This window comes from Sylvia atricapilla, chromosome 2, assembly GCF_009819655.1.
Source record: "Sylvia atricapilla isolate bSylAtr1 chromosome 2, bSylAtr1.pri, whole genome shotgun sequence".
NCBI lineage: Eukaryota > Metazoa > Chordata > Aves > Passeriformes > Sylviidae > Sylvia > Sylvia atricapilla.
Window position 1 is genome coordinate 36,208,901 of NC_089141.1, and position 23,182 is coordinate 36,232,082.

Sequence of the window (23,182 nt, forward strand, 5' to 3'; positions counted from 1 at the left end):
ATGGGACTTTAATGGGACAATGACAACAAAAAGAAATTTTGCATTTGTGTACATTTGCACCCAGGAGTGTACAGTAGGTATTGGGAATGTTAACCACAGGAGAAAATTTGGGACTCCACATCTAGCAGTTATTCTGAGTGCTGGTTTTTTGCACTAAGTGGTGATTACAGCAACAAACAAACTCAGGAGGCTTTGAAATTGTATCTGTGAGGATCTCTCTCCAGGCTACTGAAGAGCTGTTCGCTTGGCCATGCACAAGGTGTCTTCCCATTTCTTACTGCTCACTGTAACACAGTGCTCATGTAAGCACCTCTTGGAAAATATAACTTCTGTTAGGTTGTAGCCTTGAGATCAAAGGTAACATAAACACTTCTGTGGGATAAAAGAAATGAGTGTAGAAATTACACTTCACACATGGATTTACCTGGAAATGGCAGATTGTCTGCAGGTCTAGTCTTGATTTGAAGTAGAATCTACATGACACTCTTGTTTCACTCTTTCTCTCTGTGGAAGAGTTGTATTGCTTGTCATTGCAGAGAACTGGATGTCTATATTGTGCTTACACTTATTTTAAAGAACTAGAGTTAATTCCCTGTTAATAATTCCCTGTTCCGCTCGGGTGCATTTGCAACTTTTCTTGGAGCTTTGGAAGTGCTGAGAGGGGTCAAGCACCAAAATGAAATCAGACACAGAAATGAAGGCAGGATTTGCATGGTGTTCTTAGTCAGAACAAGATGTTTTATTTTGATTTGCAAACATATATTTCTATATGTCATTTCAAGACTGGCCTGACTGCAGGAGATGGAGGAAGGAAGTTAGGAAGTTTGCATAGGTACTGCCCCAGAGGATGGAATGGTACTGCCCCTTTACTGTAGGAAGAAAGGCTGTTTGGGTATCATGACTTTATGCACATGAAGTGTAAGCGGACAGCTGAGTTGGAGAGAAATAATTAAAATTTGGAGGAGCAGCTCTTATGTCTGCAGAAGATCAGAAAGATGGAAGAGGTTCAGACAGCAGCATCACAAAGCCACCTGGAGGATGAAGCAGTTTGAAGTGAGCAGGAGAGTATGAAGAGGCAGGGAGAAGCTTTGTTTTGTTGTTACAAGAGAGGAATGACAGGAAACATTTTGGCATGAGGTCCAGTGTGAATATTCCTTCTGCAAAAGGACTTTAAGCAGCAACACTTGTAAAGAGGCACGGAGCTACCAGCTATTTCGGAAGGCTGAGGTGGGCCCCCCAAATCCTCCTGGATGAAATGGGGCATCCTGGGCACCTAGAATGGGACTCACAGGAACCAGACTGCTCTGTTTTCAGGTACTGGGGGCAACCAAAAGGATGTGCTGAAAAATACATCTCTGTACACATAGAGCACCTACACTGTGGCTGGCTGCAGCTGATACCCATTGCACCCATTTGAATTGTCCTCTTTTCAAAAAGCTGCCACTAAAATACTTTTTTTTTTCCTGGCTTCTAGATGGCTTTAAGTAGGAGGCAAGCACAGATCCAGATGTTATAGCTTAGCTTTAGGCACTGAGACTTTATCAATGCCTAAGCCTAGAGGGTTTTCTTCCAGTAATTTCTTGAATTTCAATAACTAACTGGATTTTGGGGTCACAATTTATACATTTAAAGGAGCTAGGCTCATGTGAAGCATTTAACGAAGCCTGACTAAGAAGTGCATTTTTCTGGGGTACAATTCTCCTTCATCAGAAGAGGCAGTATATCCCCAGGGTGTTATGAGAGGGTGCAATGTTGTCTGGACATAAGGACACTGTCATCGTGGCAAAAGCACGGTGCCACCGCACCAAAATATTTGGTGGCTGGTGAAACTGGAAAAAAACCTGATGAAAAATATCTCCTGAAAATAGGGACTTTCTGAAGAAATTGATTTGATATGATATTTTTCTAGAGAAAAATTCTTAGAAACTATTTTAAAAAATCAATTCATAATTCAAATTAGGACATAGCCATGTGAATACATTGCCATGAGGTAAGGAAGCCCGCGCATTTACACAGCACTCCTACTGACACCATCTCATACTCTGTGGTAAACACTTTGGTAGCAGCTCTTCCCCCATGCAATAGAAGGTATCTTCTTCTTGGTGAATGTGGTGTGACTTGCCAGGTCTTGCTCTGTGCACAGACTACAGACCTGCTAATTCACTGAAAATTCAGATTTCTTGACAACTCATTCCTTAACCCTACTTTAGGGGTGTATTTATCCACCATACATTATTCTGTGAAGAAGCAGAATGAGAAGGTTCTGTCCCTTCCCCTCCATCCTACCCCACTGTTTCTGCCCCAGCAATATCGTTGGCAATGTTTTAATTGTTGCCAAAACTTGTGGCTTCTTATAAAGCACACATTTCAAATGAAAAGTGTACTTTTTGGAGGCTTCTATATCTGGATCACTTCAGTGGTCTGTTTTAGACAGTGGTTGTGGAGGTGTAATGTCCACAGATAGGAGTTGTTGTGTATTATGGTGTCATAGAAATCGCAGAATCACAGAAAGGTTTGGGTAGAGGGAGAAGTCGATGTTGCGGTGAAGAACTTAAAACAAATGGTGCCTTTTAACCTCTGTGACATCTACCACTTCAGTTGCCTGCAATTCACAAAAAAATCTTAACAAAATTGGTTAAGCAAGTATACTGACCAGTCAAAAACCTCACAATAAATATGAAATTGCTTTATTTCTGCCAGTGATATTTCAGGAAAATTTATTTCAACATTTTAATGAGTTTTTTAGGAAGCATGAAAGTTCAAACAATCTTCAGGGGATGAAAAAGCTCATGGTCAATTATGGTGACATTGGTCATACAATCCCCTGTTTGCTGTGTAGCAAAGGGTTTAATTTCTGCCTTCATTGGGTGTTATAATTAGGGATGGAGATTGTATATCATATATCATATTTACCAGCTGTAATATGTAACGAATTAAGAAAAGGATTTTATATCATCAGAGATAAGATGAACATGGGTCATCAGTATGATGTTTTTGTTAAAAGGGCAAAACTGATTCCCAGTTATGTAAGAAATATTGACTGGGAGCATCTCTGGCTTTAGCTGGAATATTACTTACCTTTTGTGTGAGTTCTTGCATTGAGACTTCAGCAGAGATAGAGAAACATTTGCTTTCAAAAGAGAGGTTTGCGTAAGATTTGTGGCATAAAGAATGCCTATGTTCTTGTTTTGTCCAGACGAAGGGTAGGAGGCTATTTAGTCAATTAATTAAAACTTATGCAAGTGTCTGCATAGAAAAGAAGTTTCTGATGGTAGGTGGCTCCTTTGATCTGAGAGAGAACTTGGCTGGAACCAGTGGTTGGAGTATGGAGCTGGATGATATTAGACTGCAAATGCAATTTAGGCTTTGAAGGAAGCAGGTATTTAAAAGTTATAATATGTTAGCCACTGACTATGTGGTGGGTTTTCCATCACTTGAAGTTGCTATAAACATAGACTCTGGAATGTGGAAGTTATACATTTCATGCAAAACACGTTTAATGTTGCTCTTCTAGAGAGTTGAGCTGGTTGTTTAGAATTTCTCTTATTGGCTTTTGAAAAAAATCTTAACTTGGTTTTATTTTCCTTCTAAACAGTCGTGCTTTCAGAGGTGAGGTTTTAAACCTTCAAAAGAGGGAGAAGTCATTAAACTTGAGCATCTTGAGGCTTGAGTGGTCCTGATGTACTCCTGAGCTTTAATTCCACCAGCCATGATATGTATCCCAGGGAACTGTTTATCTGCACTGTAAGCACCAGTTATTTTATCAGCTCTTAAGATAGGTTTACTGTGTCTCAAATTTCCCGTTCCCAACTCTAGGTTTGCAAAGGTGTATGCAACAAGAGGAGCCAACCGGATAGGACGTGTGTACAAAAAGGCCATTTTTAGGCAATTCACAGATGACACTTACTCCCAGGAGATCCCCAAAGCAGCATGGCTGGGGTTCCTTGGTCCAGTCTTGAAGGCAGAAGAAGAGGATGTCTTTGTCATTCATCTGAAAAACTTTGGTTCCCGCCCATACTCTGTGCACCCACACGGGGTCTTCTATGACAAGGACTCTGAAGGTAAAATCTGGCTTTCCTTTTCCTCTCTTTTTGCCTGGGGTAACTAATATCATGGCTACAAGTCTGTCCAAGTATTTGTTTTTATTGACATTGACATCAGAGGACTTTAGATCACCCTCTCATAAACTCATCAGTAATTGCAGCTGATGACTAAAACCAGGAACAGCCTCATCTCAAAACTTTTTGCCACTAGCTTTCGACACCTGGGATAAATCCAGTGCTGAAACAGGTTAGATGGGTCTTTTTGCCTGAATTATTTTGCTGAATCATAAGTCACCAAAGCATCTTCCCTCCTTCCTTCTACCTCTAGCCTGTTTGAATAGATGGAGTTCTTGCAGCTAAATGTTTTCCTCTCTTATGGCCTATAACAGACATGATCTAATTTTTTTCAGAATTCCAGGCCTATGCATGTGTATTTTTGTTAGAGGATTGTGTGGATGTGTCTACAGACAGTATTCTAATCAGTTTTCTGTGAAAAAATATACGCTGTTAGATGACAAAATTCTAGGTGACTGATAAGAGTGAAGACACTAGGGAAAAATAGAGCCTGTTAATGCATTTTTAAAGCTTTATCTACCAATAAAAAATAAGATTTTAACTCCCAACATATTTGTGGTGAGATGGACAGAAATTCTGAGTTTTTGCATAATTACTCAGTGATTCTGTGTTTGTGAATGCTGTTATTATTTTATATATACAAGTTAAAATAGAATTTATTTAACAAAAACAACTAAGAGATGGCTAAAGTCTTCCTTTTTCTTTTTTATGTATTAGGAGCTCTTTACCCTGATGGAACTGGTGGTAAAAGCAAAGAGGACGACTTTGTTGTTCCCGGTGGAAATTACACATACACATGGCCAGTAAGGAAAGATTATTCCCCAACTTTGGCAGACTCAAACTGCTTGACTTGGATTTACCATTCTCACATTGACACACCAAGAGATATTGCATCTGGTTTAATTGGGCCTCTGCTGGTGTGTAAAAAAGGTACTGAGCTAGAAGCACTGATAGAGTGAGCCCCTCTGCCAAGCTTGGCATCTTAACAGTCATTTTTGCTTTCAGGTTTAAGCATGATGGTCTAGAGTCTATCCCTACATAGCCCATAAAAAGGGGCAAGGAATAGATGGGCCATTCCAGGAGCATCCCAGGGTAGGTATTGTAGCTCTGGGACAACCCCCTTCCTGCTCCCCTTTGGCTTCACGATAGATTTGCCTCGGCTGGTGGAGGGACTGCAGCATGCTCTGTGACCATCCCATTGTGGCCGAGACCAAAAATAAGTGTTCCCAGACTGGGGAAGTTTCAGGATGGACAAAGGACTTACTGCTCAGGAGATCAAATTAGAGCTGGGTGGGTGAATTTGGCATTAGCATTTACATATTGCAAAGCCCAATCTTTGTAATTTTTTCCACATAGAGTGTGTATTTATTTTTGTTTACCAGTTATATCTCACAACCATATGGGGATGTGCACTGAACAGCCTGTCCTGTGTGTTTTATAGCCTGCTAATGTTGTGCTGGAGCCATCATGAACCAGCCCTCTCCTCTCTATCAGCTGAGTCATTGCCACATGTCCCCCTGGGCTCGTGTAACTCTGCCACCTCTTTTCAGTAACTCCCAGAGTACAAGATCAGCCCTGATTTCATATACTGTACTTCTAAGTGAAGTAGGTTCTATATATGAAGAAGAGAAAGACTTAAATGTGGAAAAGACAGACCTGGTTTCCAGCTTAACTCGCACAATTAAAATGTCTCAGATTTACATTGTCCTCAAGAGCCTTTGAAATCCAGAGAACTGAACATGTAACACTGAGCTGATAACTGTGAGACAACACAGGAAGCCAGGAGACAGCATATTCCAAACAGTCCTAGCCTGAAAGGCCAGATTATCTGCATGTTTGGCCTTGAATTCATGAAGGTGGATATCTACATGATGTTACTGCTCTAGTCCTCCAGCTGGTGGTGGTGGACACAGGACTGAGAGGAAAACTCTTAGCTTCCTCCTGTGGAAGGCAGAGGAAGTGAAAGTTTTCGTGGGATCAGAGATAGACTGGAATGAAGTCTACACCCTCCAATGGATAATAAGAGACTACTCAGTATTACCAGTCCTATAGTCTCAGGTTGATCCCCAAACAGATACTGGGATAAAGATACTGAATTTAGCTGGAATAAATTCTATTCATCCTGTCTTCAGCCTTTTTAAATTCAAGTATCTAGTCCTAGATAACTCTCATGGATCTCTCCTTGTCAGCTTGTAGAGAGTGAGCCACATTTAGAGGGCTGCTCTGAGGGAATGGTTCAACATTCACTTCAGTGAGACAGAAATGCAGGCTACCATTCATCACTCCTTAATTCCTTGTCAAAAAACCATGAGTCACTGGTTCTGGATAGATTCAGCTCATGACCTGGCTCACTGTGCAGGAACACAGATGCTAACTAACACTGACTAAGGGACAGGGTTGGGTGCAAAGGGCTAAAGAGTGGGGAAATGGGACAAAAGATATTGGCAGGTGGTTGTGGTCATATCAGACCAAAGAAATAATGAAATATCAGCTTGATTTAGCTTTGCCTTCTGGAGGCACTCATCTGTTCAAAGTCTGTTGGAGGGGTGTCAAAATGCCTTAGAAGTGCAAAATTAGGTGAAATTAATCCTGCCCTGTAGACTTTGGGCAAAGAACTGTATTTCCTCAAGTGCACCAAGGTTATTGTCATTTTTAAATTCAATCCCATCCCAGGCTTTTTTTATCACTTTCCTTTTCGTTTGCAATTTAGGCACTGCAGATGAGACCACAATAGAAGGGACTGGTGCTGCTAATGCTTTTGCCCTGATGTTTAGCATTGTAGATGAAAACTTCAGCTGGTACCTCGATGAGAATATAAAGACCTTCTGCTTAGAACCAGACACAGTTGACAAAGAGGATGATGGTTTCCAGACCAGCAACCGAATGCATGGTGAGAAGAACTTTTGAGTAAACGATGACCTACAGCAGTGACCAGGCTCTTTTCTATATAGTAGGACTGTCTATCCTCTATGTTGTCTCTCCTTTATCTGTGTCAGCAAGGAAAGGGTCAGAATGTTGAAATACTATGTTGATAAAAACCTCTCCCTAAAACAGCATGACTTGCAGAAAGGAGATTTGGCTTTCCTGCCTAGCTATGACATTTGTTTAGGATTTTATCATAGGCAACAGATTTAAGTTGGGGTGGGTTTTTGTTGTTGGTGGTGTTTTTTTTCTTTGGTTGGTTGGTTGGTTGGGGTTTTTTTGGTTTTTTCCGCCCAGCTGTGAAAAGAGCAAAAAAGGCTGCAGAGCAATTTGAGATGTGTATTGAAAGAATTCTCAAAAGGCTTGTGGATAGTGGACTGGCTGGTATAACCAATCCTGCCCTTCAGAGATATATTGGCCAATGGTACTTTGTGTTATTTGAACATTTGGCGTAGGAAGTTAATTCTAGATATTTTTGTATATTTTGGTTGTTCCAGGGAGCCTAGGAAATAAAGTATTTTGCAAAATATGAGTCCCATTCTCTTAGTGTCCTGATACATTATCAGATGTGGAAGCTCAGAAAGACAGAGCTGACTTCATTGATTTGGCTGATATAATTTTCAAATCTAAATTGCTTGAGCCTGGCATGTAATGGTATATTTATGACTTAGGACAAGAGGAAATAGATTTCAGCCATGCTAAATAGCTGCAGAACAAGTTAACTTCATTATCAGGCCTTTTTGGTGATGACTTGGCCTTTGCAACATCTTGATATTACCCAGGATGTTTTTCACAGATACAGAGAATTTGGGGCATTTGATCATCCAGAGCAGTAAGACATATGTTCAAAATGCTGCTCTTCTCAAGGAGCCTGTGAGGGCCTTATTCAGTGTGAGCATTCAGGTAGTTTATTTTATGGGCCAGGAAAAGATTGTTCTTAGAAATGGGATCAGAGGCACTTTTCTTTCACCTCTCACAAAGTCTCCTACTTTTGTTTTTAGCTATTAATGGTTACATATATGGCAATCTCCCTGGCTTGGAGATGTGTGCTGACACTTCCATGTCCTGGCACTTGTTTGGCATGGGAAGTGAGATAGATATCCACGCTGCTTATTTCTATGGCCACACGTTCACTAGCAGGGACCAGAGAGCAGATGTCGTCGGCCTCTTCCCGGCGACGTTCATCACGGCTGAGATGACTCCTGGCAGCCCCGGGAGGTGGCTGATAACGTGCCAGGTCAATGAGCACTTACGAGGTATGCTGCTGTAGATCTCCCTCATCACCTTCTGGTATGTTTGGAAGAGAAATCTGGGAGATGTTTCCAGGGAAAGTGGGGTTTTGGGGTTTTGACACTTTTTTTGGTGACTTTGGAACAATTGGCAACTGTTGCACCAGATAAAGATCGTGATTATGAGTTTAGTCACCCGAAATTATCCATGTTGGGCCAAATCTTTAGCTAGTATGGGTGACTTGGCCATGTAACTCATGTGAGGAAGACTTGCTAGACCCAGCACTGTCACCATGCTTCCTAGGTAACCCTGAGATTTTGATGAGCAATGAGAGAAGCTTTCAACACCAATTTTTCAACACAGTTTTTTTATTGTAGTTAAGTACTTACACATAAATAAATAATCATGCCAGCTGCACACTTACTAGCTTTTTGCTTTATGGAAATCAGGCAAAACTTGGCAGTGTTTTCAGAAACCATTATGTGAAGGAATTTGATGGTGATGTTGTGATATTTATGCAGTGCAAGACCCCGAAAATATGTATCATAAATTAGGTGTCATGGCAGCAGGCAATGTATAATTACCATAGCAGAGATGAGCTGGGAGAATTTTTACACATTGATTCCAGTGGGATTTGCATCAGGCAAAACAGACTGAATTCTGGCTAGTAACAAACACCTTCAACAGAAATAACCAGTCTGTATTTCAGTGGAAGTCATGGGGAGATTATGCTATTTTGCAGATTTCTGGAGGTACTCTGACCTCCAAAATCATTCTACCATCCTTATACAGATTAAGAAATTAAGTAAATAAATCCACTAAAGAGTGTAATTGATGTCCATGGGTTTCAGCTTTTGCATAAAGTGTACCACCTTGCAAAGGAAGGATGTTGGTATCTGGCCCATTGTAGACAGAGAATGTATTTTGAAATAGAAATTTATTGTAGTAATTGTTTCCAGTCCATGTAGTTCCCAGAGAATTTTGAATGTGCATTTGTATCCATGAGAATGCTGACTCTGCAGCTGGTCAGGGGCTGTCTCCAGACTCTTTCTCCTCCCAGGTGGCATGGAGGCACTATATGATGTTCAGATCTGCAAAAAAAACCTGTCTCACTCTTCACCAATCAGTCATATGAGAAGCTATTACATCGCTGCTGAAGAAGTGCTCTGGAATTATGGACCTGACGGTTATGATAAATTCACTGGGCAGGGTTTGAACGCCACTGGCAGGTAAGGTTTCTTGTCAACTCCCGTTGTGCTTTAATTTCAGGAGTCTGTGTGACACTGCCCCAGTGATTCACGTGGGCTAGGTCCTGCACTGTCATTAATTTTAATTGAAAGGGGCAGGGAGGAATGGATTTAAACAGCCTTGTCAGGAAGCTAGATGTGTAAGTGCGATGCTTCAAGGTGTCTTCTGGAAGCACTTATCTTACTCCATTAAATCCATGGGGAAAGTGAGGCATGCCAAGTTCACAGTTAATGACCCTATTCAAGACTCTTCAGACAGCTTTCACACTTATAATCAGTGCTGTTCAGAGGTGTCACAGTGGCAGAATTTCATCCCCTGATATTACCGATGGAGACAAACTGCATTATGGTGTCTCTCAGAAAAGCCAACAAGGATTAGACATGTATGGTGCACAGTTCTTGCCCTAAGGTAAGTTGATATAGACACCTCCCTAAAAAATCAGGGTAAAACATAAGAGGTTTTACCTTTTACATAAAAGTAAATCAGGGTTAAACATAAGTCTAACGCACAATGAATGCTCATTTGTTGGCTAATTCAAACCAGTAATATCTTTCTTTGTGTGCTAGAAAAGTGTACGCAGATTAGTAACTTGGGGGGTCATTTCTCCTGTGTCCGGAGTAATAACTTTATCTGAAATGAGGGGTTCTGCTTGAACCTTCAATTATTTAACCAGTCCGATTTGCTAATTCTACAGTGAATCTGCAACATATTTCACACAAGGGACTGACAGAATAGGAGGGCAATACTGGAAAGTTCGCTATGTGGGATATACTGACGCAACGTTCAGTAAGAAGACTTGGTCAGAGGACATGAAGCACCTGGGAATACTTGGTACAGTGAATATTCTTCCCCCCTGTCATTACATCAGGTTTGAATGTAGAACCACCTGGACTGAGAGGGGAATTTAGTGCACGCAGCTCTCTCTTCATTTGGTGGAAATATGCTGGAGAGCAGTCCTAATACCTTCCCTCACTCTGTTTTTTAAGGCCCTGTTATAAAAGCTGAAGTGGGAGATACAGTGCTGGTTACTTTTGCCAACAAAGCCAGAAGAAGCTATAGCATTATGGCCCATGGTGTAAGCTTCAGCAAACTGTCAGAAGGTGCTCCCTACTTGGATGGTAAGTTTTGGCTGCACTCCTGTATCATCACATCCACAATGCTTGAGTCCAGAAATCTGCTGCTGAGCTCTGCAGGTTTGCTCTTTTGTGGATGCTAAGGGACAGAAAGTATGACTTGATTAGTTTGTCTCTACCCTTCATGTCACAATCAGTGGGACTCCACAGCCTGCAAATGTGATGTTTCTTCTCCTTGGATATGTGCCAGACAAGATATCTAAAACTAGCCGAGGTCTATGTTGAACCAAAGTCACAAGCATAATCCAATTTCTATTAATTCTAATCTAATATTGCTCCACTGAAAGGAGTGGATCTTCTCTGGACACACTCCAGAATTATGGTTCTCAGGATCTGGCATGATGGCCCGGCTGGGTCTTTGGCTATAGCTATCCTCATGGTCTCAGCTGCATCATTCTGAATTCTCTAATCCAGGCTGGGCATTGCCCTTGCTTTACTGTCAGGATAGTCAGTTTCAAAGGCAGCTTTTATCTGATTGCCCTGGAACATGAAGCAGTGACAATCCTTATTAATTCTCATAAATACATAAATGCTGAAATGGAGCATCTATGAAATTCTTCCTCTCATTTTGTGCAAGAACAGGATCTTTTCATCTAAGTTTAACTACTGAATGTTAAATATCATGTTTAATTGCTAGGCACCTTTTACAGTCATTGACAAGGAGACCCTCTGCAGCTGTAATTCTGTCTCCACCAACTACAGAAGTCTAGAGTTTGCGTTAGGGACTAAGCTTGAGATGGCCCAATTGAGGTGAGATGAATCGTATTCATAGCATCTACAGAGATAATGCTGTGGTCTCTGAAAAAAAATTTGCTGCATTTTCTGCACTGAAAAGAAATGTAGTCTTCTTGTTGCCTACATGTTTTTGTTTCCACAACAATGCATCAAAAGTAACTCATGGGACATAATCCGTCTTTTGAAAATTGTGCTGAGAGAAAACTAGGTCAACATGTAAAACTCATCATACAATAAAATCAATGCAAAATGCTTTATTAAATTCTTGTTGCTCGCTTTCTAACTCAACAAAGTCGCCAGGAGGCAAAACATAAAAAAAACAACTGGCTTGAGTTCAGCCTTGAAGTTATCTCCACAGATCCTAATGCCACCCATGTCAGAGATAGTTCTCCAATGGAAGTGCAGCTTCCTGGTTGCAGAGCTGTTATGCTTTCATTTAACAGCCCCTGGTCATTGTGCCCTTCAGTACTGCACACTTCAGTGTGTAGCAAAATCAACCCAAAACCTACAGTTTAGCAGCCATGTGAGATGGCACATCTCTGGGTATTTGCAGAGAACCTCACTCCAGATTCAACAATAATCTTTCTGCCCCTTCTTCTCCCCTTTAAACTCTTGTGCCATGGATTTGCATTATCTCTATTTGCAAGTACATGCAGAAATCCTGTAGGTATACATGCAAAGGCTGTAGGTTTATGCTGAGGGTAAATAATTTTTCAGATGTTGTGCATTGTCTAAGTGCAGCTTACTCATGTAAATAAAAATACTTACATCTAGAGATGACTGCAGAGATATGTTTTGTTATGATATATGTGCTCTCAGGAAATACCCTTGCATGTTGTATTTGGCACATGTCAGCCTCAGAGGGCTTTTGACTCTAAGTCAATGTTTGCCTCATTGAGGACCAATGCAGGATGAATCCAGTAGTACTGGATACTGTGGAAGCTATACTCTGCTTTCTGTTGCAGTTTGCAGCTGTGCTCAGATGTAATACTGCTATTTTTACTTGTGTCTAAGTTTCTAAGATTTTCTTGGAGTACTGGAGGCTGACTGTGCTGAGAAAATATAGACAATGGATGCTTAAGTGTCAAAGAAAATCTAAATCCACCCTTTGCATCGCAGTAGACAATGGCCCAAATCCTTTAAAAGTAGCCTCCAACAAAGAACAGTATCATCCTCTCTCTGAAGATGCTGACAAAGGCTCCTGTGCATTGCTACAAAATCCAAAAGAAACAATTACCAGGATCAGATTTGTTTTGAACTTCTAAAGAGCTCCAGCTCCACTCAGTAGTGTAATTGATTTGTTGGTGCTTAATGAAAAGCAGAGTCTGAGTTTGTCCACAGATAAATTCCATGATAGGGCAGGTAAGCTACAAACATTAGAGGAAGCCATTTAAGCACCAGGATGAGCTCTGCATGTCTTGTCTGATTGAATCCAGATAATCCAGCATAGCGTTGGAAGGTGTCTGAGTGGAGCAGCTAAACTTGTCCTGCAGGGAATGGGCTTGGTTGTCCCCATGGCACAGGACTAGGGTGAGATGTTCCCATGGCATAACTGCCCAAACTCTGGGATGGTGCTCGAGCCCAAACTATGGGGTGGTGGCAAGGTGGAGCTTCTCCGCAGAAATCAGTAGCCATGCCTGACTTCCATCTGACTCTTGTAGGCAAGAAGACAAAGCCTTCCTGTTATCTTGGTGCATCTCAACTTTCTCTCTACAGGCTACCTGAAGCCAGGAGCCCATGTCAAGCCAGGTGAAACCTTCACATACAAATGGAGAGTGCCTGAAAATGGAGGTCCAGGAGAGAGTGACCCCCCGTGCCTGACCTACCTGTACTATTCAGCCACCGATGCTGTCAAGGACACCAACTCTGGCCTCGTGGGACCTTTGCTGGTCTGTCGGAAGAACACCCTGAATCATGATGGGACACAGGTGCCCAGAGTGAATATCTGCTTGTCCCTAAGAGCAGGGTGGTGCACTGGGGGTTCCCATACAGGCAAATTGCCCAGTTCCCAGCTCAGTTTACAGAGCTTAAATGAATGTCACTCCTCAGGGTAAAAGCTGATCTAAGGGGATTGTTAAGAAGACAAAATCGTCATTCCCTAATATCCTGGCTATTCCCTAGCTTTTCTGTTTTTTCCATGCAAATAATAACTCTTTTCACACAACATAATGGACACTTTATTTATCCTTCTGGCTGATGAAAAGGTGCCATTTCTTGTCTCAATGCAGACTTAGTAAGAAGGTGGCTTCAGGGAAAAGAATGCTTTGTTATAAAAAGGTATTAATTTTTATTGAATAGACTCTTTTTTGTATGTCTTGTCTTTATTCTTGTCTACAGAAAGGAATAGACAGAGAATTTTACCTCCTCTTTTCAATTTTTGATGAGAATGACAGCTGGTATCTGAACAAGAATATTGAAACATTTACTGGAGACCCTTCAAAAGTAGACGAAAATGATGCTGATTTCATGGAATCCAACAAAATGCATGGTATAAAGTACCTAATACCTGTTAATGATACCTTTTAATCATATTAGGCAGGTTTTATCATCATTCATATCTCTCTGCACTGCACTGTAGAGTGAGCTGGAAAGCTGTCAGACAGCTTATAGCCAGCTCCTGATGCCCTTGGAGTGCCTGTTGAACCCCCAGTCACAATGGCAATGAATGCACCCATCTACCAACTACATCTGGAAAAAGGGAACAGAGCATTGGTTTTAGATACAATACTTAGTTCTATAAAAAGGCACAATGCCAGAGACAGGCATCAGCTGCAGAAGAAGCCAATGTTCACTAGTGTTTTAAATTTCACTGCTGGTCTTGGCACTGACTCATGCAGCAAAGTCTACTTGCCCTGCCCTGCCATCTCCTATTTGGGCAGTGGCCACCTCTGGAAGAGGAGATGCAAAGACTAGGGGAATGGGCAAAAATATTTACAACATAATTTCTGGATGCAAGTATGGATCTCCTCCAAGATATCCCTGGGATTACAGACTTGAGCAAATCACATATCCTATCTTTGCTTTAGATATATGTTGTTAGAGAACTCTGGGGCATTCTGGACCTATCTATTTTATTCTTCTGCTATGAGATGGATCTCATACTGAAGTTTTGTTCTTTCATAGCATCTTTCACACATTGATCACAGAGAACATTTGAGAATTGGGAAGTTTAGCCTTATAACACCCTTGTAAAAGAAAGATATACATTTAGGAAGTAAAGGTGGAAATCAAAGGTCAAAATCACATAAAAAGGCACCACTAGACCTGAATTTGTAACTCAGACTCTTTATGGCCCTCTCCATAGCCTTAATGGCCTGGTTATACATTCTCCAGCTGAAAGGAGGTATCATATTTGTACACTTGGCTGGTGTCTGGGAGATACACTAAAAAGCTCGGTGGAGGAGTGCTTCATCACTGCAAAGGGCTATTACAAGATTTTACAGGTGAAAACCAAAGAGATAGAAGCTCTGAGTTTATAGGAATAGCACTTAGATGTTAATTTGATGTCATCTAATGCTACCTTTGCTTCACAAAAGGCCCCTTTAGACTTGCTGAGCTGTGAGTGTCTAGCCAGGTTGGTGGTAGAAGGCTGTGTGATCCATTTCTGTGGACTACTGCTAACCAAGATTTTTCCTTCTCCTCCAGCTGTCAACGGCTACTTGTATGGCAATCTGCCAGGCCTGACCATGTGCAAGAATGATAAGGTCTCCTGGCACCTCATTGGGCTGGGCAGTCACTATGACATGCACGGGGTTCATTTTCAAGGAAACACCATCGACTTGAGAGGGACGACAAGGGATGGGCTGGCCTTGTTTCCTCATTTATCAGGGACAGCACTAATGCAGCCAGACCGTGTGGGTATGTTCATGAACTGATTTTGGTTGTGTGGCACTTGCAGATACCAGTCAGCCAAAATAACAGACAGTGAGATGCTCTGCTCTGCACAAGGAGACTGACAGCATGGAGAAAGACCCTGGGGACACAGCACAGCTGAGAATTCAGGCTGGATTATTTTTCTAGGAAGGTGTATAAATCAAATATGCATGTGCACCAAAGACCAGAGGCTCTAATGACCTAGAGATGGGCAGACCAGCAGGCAGAGAGAGAGATAACAGGATGCTCACAGAATTTTGTAATTCTCCAAAGAGACTTTTTTAGAAAAGCAAATTCCCTGCTGTGTGGTTAGTCAGCATCATTTAAGGTATTTTAGGACTTCAACAAAAGCTTTTCAATAATAGTCAGTCTTTAGGAGTTTCTTCAGAAGCTTATACATTAAAGATACTTTTAAATCTCATGGGTAATCCAGTGATTCATACTTCAAACTAGGAGAGTATGAGTTGTTTGCTGGAGACATCAAACAATCTTAATAAAATAGAGTACAATGTTACTTTGCTTTACATTGGTGCAACTCTGTTTAAATTAGAGAGTCATCAGGGTTGTACAAGGCTATGTCAAGAGCCATCCGTGGCCAGGGCACCTGATAGAAATGTACAATGGAGTTGTGTATTTGCCACGTTAGACGTCTGTTGCAGACACCTGTAAGACAGTTGAAATTTTCCTTACCCAAATCCCAAACATTTCTGCCACCTGTCATGAAACTGCACTGTAGGACTCACGCAAAACAATTATTCTAAGAGCTTATTAATTTTTGGCTAACCTTTTACCAGCAATAAGGAAAACTGAATGAATTACCAGATCTTTGCAATCACCAATGCATGTAATTTTTTTAAATTACATGTTGTTTTATCTTTTTTTATCACTTTTGCCTCTGAGGCACAGGAAATGGACTAAGATCTAGTCTGGACAGAGCTATGCTCCTAATTTTGGTGCTATCACAGACTCAGATACAAAGCAGTTGTGAAAGTGCTTTCCTTCTTCACACAGTGCTAGCAGGTGGAGCTGTCCAGGAAAACATGACAAGCTTCTGCTTGAGTAAATGGGGAGGACAGAAGGAGAGTATAAATATTAAAATCTGCCCATGAACATGCCAAAATATGTTCCCATAATCACTACCATTTTTGACCACCAGATCTACCAAAAAAAAAGGGCCCATGGTGGCTTGGCCTTTCATGGAGGGAAGGGAAAGGGTCAGAAAGTTACAGTTTACCTCAACTCTGCATACAGATAAATACCTATAAGCAGGCATTTCTGTAAAGTGGGTCTGTATCTGCATTGCAGAGCCCTTCATTAGCCTGATTACACCAGACAAACTGCAGGGGCTCAGTGGAGAGTCTCTTGCACTGAAGGCTGGTGCAGTGGCTCTGTGCTCAGGGACCAGGAACCAGCATCTCTGAAACACACCCCTTGTTTCTCCATACCTTTATTGAGTTTTGCAATGAATGCTTCCTCCTATCTTCTTGTATTTCTCATGAACCTGTCTGCAGCATGGGCTCACTGGCAGCAAAGGCTTGCTGGCAAGCTTACTCCTGCTGCCAGACATCTAGAGTGCTTTTCAGAGTTTCCTTGGCCAAACTAATCTAACTCAAATAATTAGAAGAAATTTATGGTGATTCTTGAGCAGAGATGGAGCAGGCTAGTTTTTCCTATGGAGCAAACAAAACAAAGTCAAGTCGTACTGGGTCCTGCACTTGGTTCACAATAACCCCATGCAACGCCAAAGATGTGGGCAGAGCGTCTGGAAAACTTCTCAGCAGAAGACCTGGGGGTGCTGGTCAGTAGCAGCTGGACATGATCCAGGTGTGCCCAGGTGGCCAAGAAGGCCGATGGCATCCTGGCCTGGATCAGCCATGGTGTGGCCATCAGGACCAAGGCAGGGATTGTCACCCTGTACTGGGCACCGCTGAGGCCACATCTCAAATCCTGTGGTCAGTTCTGGGCCCCTCCCTGCAAGAAAGACATTGAGGGGCTGGAGTGTGTCCAGAGAAGGGCAACGGAGCTGGGGAAGGGTCTGGAGCACAAGTCTGGTGAGAGGTGGCTGAGGGAGTGTTTAGCCTGGAGAAAAGGAGGTTCAAAGGGGATGTTCTCACTCTCTGTAACTACTAGGCTGTTAGTCTCCTCTCCCAAGTAGTAACAAGTGACAGAAAAAGAGAAAATAACCTCAGGTTTCATCAGGGATTTTTAGTTCATTGGAGCAGGCTGCCCTGGAAGTGGTGGAGTCACCATCTCTGGACATATTTAAAAGATTGTAGATATGGCATTTAGGGACATAGTTTAGTGGTAGACTTGGCAGTGCTGGGTTAATGGCTGGCTTGGTAACCTTGGAGGTCTTTTCCAGCCTAGAATATTCTATTATTCTACTTAAACATCCCCTTGTTTGACTTTACATACAGCACCATAGATTAGGATTGTCTGGGACAGATCAGAGATGTACACAACCTAATTTGCTAAGCTGCTCGTTAGGATTTTTATTTGCTTCAATGTCATGTGCTTTTCTTTCCAGGCACATTCAAAGTGGTTTGCAGGACTTTTGATCACTTTGTTGGTGGCATGAAACATCTCTACGAGGTCAGCAGCTGCCGCAACACCACCCGAGCCCAGCAGCAGCGTGGAGCCATGAGGATCTACTACATTGCTGCAGAGGAAGTTGAGTGGGATTATGCCTCAAATAAGAGCTCAGCACCAAAGATTTACAACATCAGCAGCTATGAGGAAAGGTACACCAACCCGAAAAACAGTTGTGGGCACAGGGCACACTTATAATTTGTGTGGGCACACTTATAATTGAGGGGAAATTTTGAAGTACCTTTTCATGACACCAGCCTTGTATTTTTTAGGAAGAACTCTTTGCCAAACATATTATGAGAATATGTATTTACAAAGTCACAGCCTCTCAGACTAGACTAGTTCATAGGCAATCCAGTTTCAAATGCTTAATTTCAGAGTATCTTGTAATGCTGTTGAATTCAAGAAGGCTTCCAAGTTTGTGTTCCAAGCCAGGCTCAACCTTACGATGATGCCCCCCCAACCCCTTCCTCTCCCTTACTCTCTTCAGTCTTGCCATCCCAAAGTTTTGGTTTTCATAGAGGAGAAAGGCACCTGTTCCAGATGTGAGTTCCTATAGGCAATGCATATACATGAAGGGGGTTCTGAGCCTGCTTTTCTGCAGCATGGTAGCCCCTAGATTCCCTGAAAAGATCAGAATAAAGGTAACCCTGTAAGTGAATCACTGAACTGTGTTAAGGAATAAAAAACTTGTAAAAAAATTCTAGATCATATTGCATAGACTAGTCTCTGAGGACACTTTGGTGAAAGCTAAAAGGAGCATATCTCAAAAGTAAATCTTAGAAAAGCATCTGGGAAACTGCTCCTTGTACAGAGGAAGAGGAGTCTGTAAAAAATACACCTGAAGGGTCACAAGTGATGATGTGAGTTTAAAGAAAACATAAACTCCAGTACTGTCAAAGGCTGCTGATGCACACATAACTCACTACACAGTAAGCAGTATCCCTGGGGCAGTTTTTCGTTTTATTTAGTATATTGTGAGCCAACCTTGCAACTCCCCTGCCAAGGGCACCTTGGAGATGGACTGCCAGGAGACAGCTGCTCCCAGAAGAGGGTGAACGCTAAGCTGCACAGTGGGTTGTGAGTGTCCTCTGCCGGCGAGTCAGCCCTCTGGGATCCCATGGGAGCAGCAACAAACTGAGGGTAAACCTGGAAAGCATCCTCTTCCAGGCACAGAAGGGAAAATAGATTTCTCCCTTTATCATCATGCTGGGAAAGCATCCAACTTGTGTGGCACACAGCAGCAAGAGGGAAGGGTAAAGTAACTCCCTCTTATCTCAGATGATGGCATTTATTTTAGAAGGTCAAGCTTTGTTTATCATCTTCCCATGGCTGACTAATAGCCAAGATAGCATATGCAGCCATCATGATAAGAGGATTGAGGTTTCCAGGGACAGGCAGTATCTTTTATCAGAGCGAACGATGCAACTGGAGAGGGCAGCTTGAAACCACTCTCAGCTCGCACTTCACCTCTGCTCTGAGAGCTCTGGTGAAGGATTTGTGTTCCCAAAATTCTGGGAAAGTGCAACTTATCCTCAGCTTTATCTGTTTGAAGAGGGTGTGCATTCAGTGAGGATTATCACTCTTGCTATTTGCTATTTAAAACCTCCTGCATCCCTCATGGCCTTCACATCCATTGGCACATTGGTCAAGCTGTACGTTCACATTGCATCTATTGTGAAGAGCAACAGTTACTAGCTTTCAGATATGTGCACTTTAGTGCTTTTATTGCCTTTTCCTTTGCAGCTATGGGCATATTTTTCTGAGCCAAGCAGAGGACTTGATCGGTTCAAAATACAAGAAGGTGGTTTACAGGGAGTACACAAGTGGCAACTTCACACAGCGCAAAGTGAGGACAGAAGAGGAAGAACACTTGGAAATCCTGGGCAAGTAGCTCTCATGTCTCACAGACCAAGCCTGTGGTCAGCAAGAGGATTGCTTTCCAAAAACTAAGATGATTTCTAGCTTTTTTAAGAAGGAAAATAAGGAACACTGATGCCTATTTCAGGCATCAGTGATTTTACACACTGTTCATGTAATTGATGAGTGTAAAGATCCTTTCCAAATTAAAAAATTAATTCTTGAACATGAATAAGGAGTATCCTAAGGAGTGCTACAATGGCAATTCCAGGATTCACCTTAGTTTCAGAGCTTATAACATGAGGGAGACTCTTGTAAACAGATTAAGACAATATTAAAGAGATGGATTTATGTTTGCAATTGAGCAAGACATAATTTTACCCATCATAAAATAACCATCAGTTCATGTTTTTTATAGGGTGGAAAGTGGGCAAAAATTGGTCATAAAATAGTCATAGAATATTTTGAGTTGGAAGATCACTGAAGTCCAACTCCTGGTCCTGCACAAAATCACTCTGTGTTCCTGAGAGTAAACAATTCCTGAACTCTATCAGGCTTGATTCTGTGACCACTTCCCTGGGTGGCCAGTTGTTCCAGTGCCAAATCACCCTCTGAGTGAGGAACTGTTTTCCTAATATCGAATCTATGCCTCCCCTGATACAGTTTCAAGCTGTTCCATCGGGATAACCTTCTCTAGGAATATATTTACCACTTCCTTTTCAGAAGGACATGAGTTAAAAAAAAAAAAAAAAAAAAAAAAAAAAAAAAAAAGCAACAATTACCAGCTTGAGAATAAAATTTTGAAAGATTCAAAATATCATCAGGAATTTTCCTTAAAAGTCAGCTGTCCAAAGACCTCTCTTCATGGAACAATTCTCTTAATTGACTGAAAAGAGATTATGTATACATAGGGAGATTTTAGACAGCTGAGATAAACCAATTTTGATGGCTTTCCTGGAAGAATAGAAACACCCAATGGTTTTGGTTCTACTCCTAGGTCAAGCTATTGAAAGTTTGTTGAATTCAGAAAAGCAGCATTAATCACTGGCCTCTTCTGTTTGAATTTAGGGCCATTACTCCATGCTGAGGTTGGTGACTCTGTACTGATCGTATTTAAGAACAAAGCCAGCAGGCCTTACTCGATAAGTGCACATGGTATAGAAGAAGTGGGTTGTGAAGAACAGCCTGAGACACCAATTACCCTCCCTGGTAAGGCTCCTTTTCCCCTCCCCCCCTCCCCCCTTCTTTTCCTTGGGCTACAAAGGCTGTATATAAAATCATTTTAACACATGAATGATAATTCCTCTTTCAAACTTGCTCATATCTATACATTCTCCCAGGCACAGTATGCTCAACGTTTATTCAGCTACAGTTCTGAGTTTTATACATGTAGATTCTTGATCAAGTGAACATGTTTGGGCAGAGAATGAGCCTTCATTCCTGTCAGAGGTAGAAACAGGAATGCAATATCACTGGACTACCTCCAAACGAGAAACAGGCCCATAATCATGACAAGAGAAATGTGAGCCAGTGTTGCATTTGTCTCCAGACTGACACCCTAACAATGCTTTAAAAACTTTCAACTAAGAGGTAAGATTGGCAGATGTTAATATTAACTCTGCCTCTCTCAAGCTACACAGAATTGGCATTTGCATTCAGAGTCATGCATAAAATGCAAAATGTAGCTGTCATGTAAGTTAACAATCTTTGGAAAAGTGTACCAAATATGCCTTAATTTCTTGTGAAGAAAACAGTGGAAAATAGCTTTTCATATAGAGAAATTCCAGTTAAACTTTTTGAACTTCAATTATTTTGTTGGGTTTATGTTCTAGTAGGAAGTCAAACCCAAGCATTGTAGTCAATCCAAAGTGTACACACCTTTGCTTTTCCAACACCCCTACAAGTTTTTTCACAGTATTTGTGAACTTCAGTGTGAAACTAAATGAAAAGAAATTTTGATGTAATAAAGCTTTTTGTAAGCTGAAATTTCTTTTCTGTGAGCAGCTGTGTTGGTAGAGTACAAATACACAGAAATTCATGTTGAGATATGAGCCAACATCTGCCTTGCTGGAGGTTGGTGAATGTATACCCGAGGTTGATACGTGAAGGAGGAGAGGGAAAAGAACTGATTTATATACAATTGTCTTGTTTTGTTATTTGCTCCATGACAATGTTGATGCTGTTAGGCTGGCGGTTGAGATGTAACAATGGGAACACGTCATGTCTCCTGTGTCCACGTGGGAGCAGGCTTGGGATGAGGGAAGGTGTCTCTGCTTGAGAGTAAGCCAAAAATTCTTCAGCAACACCTAAGGACAGACTTTTCCTTAGAGAGTCTGGAAAAAGCAATTAACATAGAATGCAATTAGCTGAGAACAAGAAGAATTTCTGAGCACCTCAGTCCCCACCACCATCATCTAGAAATACTCACTGTCTTGTCTTCCTAGGCCAGGCTGGACTACTCACCCCAAACTTGCCAAAGACTGTCTAATTCTACTAAATCTTATATGAATCATCAGACAGATTTGTGTCTTGACAAACTATACTCCTGAGTGCGCTGCCAGTTTCTAAAGAAACTGTGAGGAACATGGTAAATTGATGCAGAGAGCATATCCATAGCTGCCTATGCTAAACCAGCTCTCATCTGCCACAGCTTTGTTCTCTCCCTGTCCATTATTCCATTTTCTTAGAAGAAAAAAGGGAGAAAACATCAATTTTCCTCATGTTTATTGCTCTTTTCAGGGGTTATGCCTTATTTTCACTTCAAAGATGGGTCTTCAAAGCATGTCAGCTTTTAAGTAGGGTGGTGATTTTTTTCCATCTACAGCCTCCAAACATCCTGAGGTGAGGAGGAAAAAGCAAGGAAGGGGTGGAAGACCATGACTAGCCTCCTTTCTCAGATCATGCTGTCTAAAAAGAGGCGGTTACATGTAGGTTAGATACAGGTGGATTACAAACACTTCCCTGGCCTATGTCTCCATGACATGGACTTATTGTCTCCGTGACATTGTGCTTATCCTGTAAGAGTAAATGATATTGCAATACTTACATGAGACACATCTTATGCTATATGAGAGTTGAGAGTCATAACTGGTTTGGTTTCTTAGTTACCGCTGTACAATAAAACTCACTGTTGCATGATGCATGAACAGTGTAGTGGCTCAGTGACACAAAACTAGGCTCAGTCACTTCCCAATCCTTTAAGCCTGAAAACTCTCCTTGCCAAGATTCCCACAGCTATTGTCAGCTGTTGAGTTGTAGCTGTACTAAAACCATGGTTCTTTGATTTCCTGATTTTCATCTGATTCAAAGCAGGTCCCACAATGCCTTTGGTGGGTTGTCACAGTTGTCACCCTGAAAGACTTTTGGTCTTTCATTGGATTGCTTGGTTCAACATTTCTCCATGATTTAAAAGGGCAAGGTGGTGTTGACCACATCTTGGTCTCCCACCCTTTCCTCTAGTACCAGCAAAAAAAC

The 23,182-nt window shown here is 41.6% G+C and overlaps 1 protein-coding gene across 2 annotated transcripts in view; it reads left to right on the forward strand.

Moving 5' to 3' along the window:
• Positions 1 to 23,182, forward strand: part of HEPHL1 (hephaestin like 1) — a 32,932-nt gene that overhangs the window by 4,398 nt on the left and 5,352 nt on the right. For both annotated transcript variants that reach the window (XM_066339263.1, XM_066339271.1), the window contains exons 2-14: positions 3,817 to 4,061; positions 4,836 to 5,048; positions 6,829 to 7,008; positions 8,042 to 8,296; positions 9,331 to 9,499; positions 10,213 to 10,349; positions 10,505 to 10,636; positions 13,103 to 13,314; positions 13,724 to 13,874; positions 15,032 to 15,244; positions 17,787 to 18,000; positions 19,595 to 19,734; positions 20,777 to 20,917. In XM_066339263.1, coding sequence (XP_066195360.1) covers positions 3,817 to 4,061; positions 4,836 to 5,048; positions 6,829 to 7,008; positions 8,042 to 8,296; positions 9,331 to 9,499; positions 10,213 to 10,349; positions 10,505 to 10,636; positions 13,103 to 13,314; positions 13,724 to 13,874; positions 15,032 to 15,244; positions 17,787 to 18,000; positions 19,595 to 19,734; positions 20,777 to 20,917 — 2,402 coding nt within the window. The remainder of the gene's footprint in view (positions 1 to 3,816; positions 4,062 to 4,835; positions 5,049 to 6,828; positions 7,009 to 8,041; positions 8,297 to 9,330; positions 9,500 to 10,212; positions 10,350 to 10,504; positions 10,637 to 13,102; positions 13,315 to 13,723; positions 13,875 to 15,031; positions 15,245 to 17,786; positions 18,001 to 19,594; positions 19,735 to 20,776; positions 20,918 to 23,182) is intronic.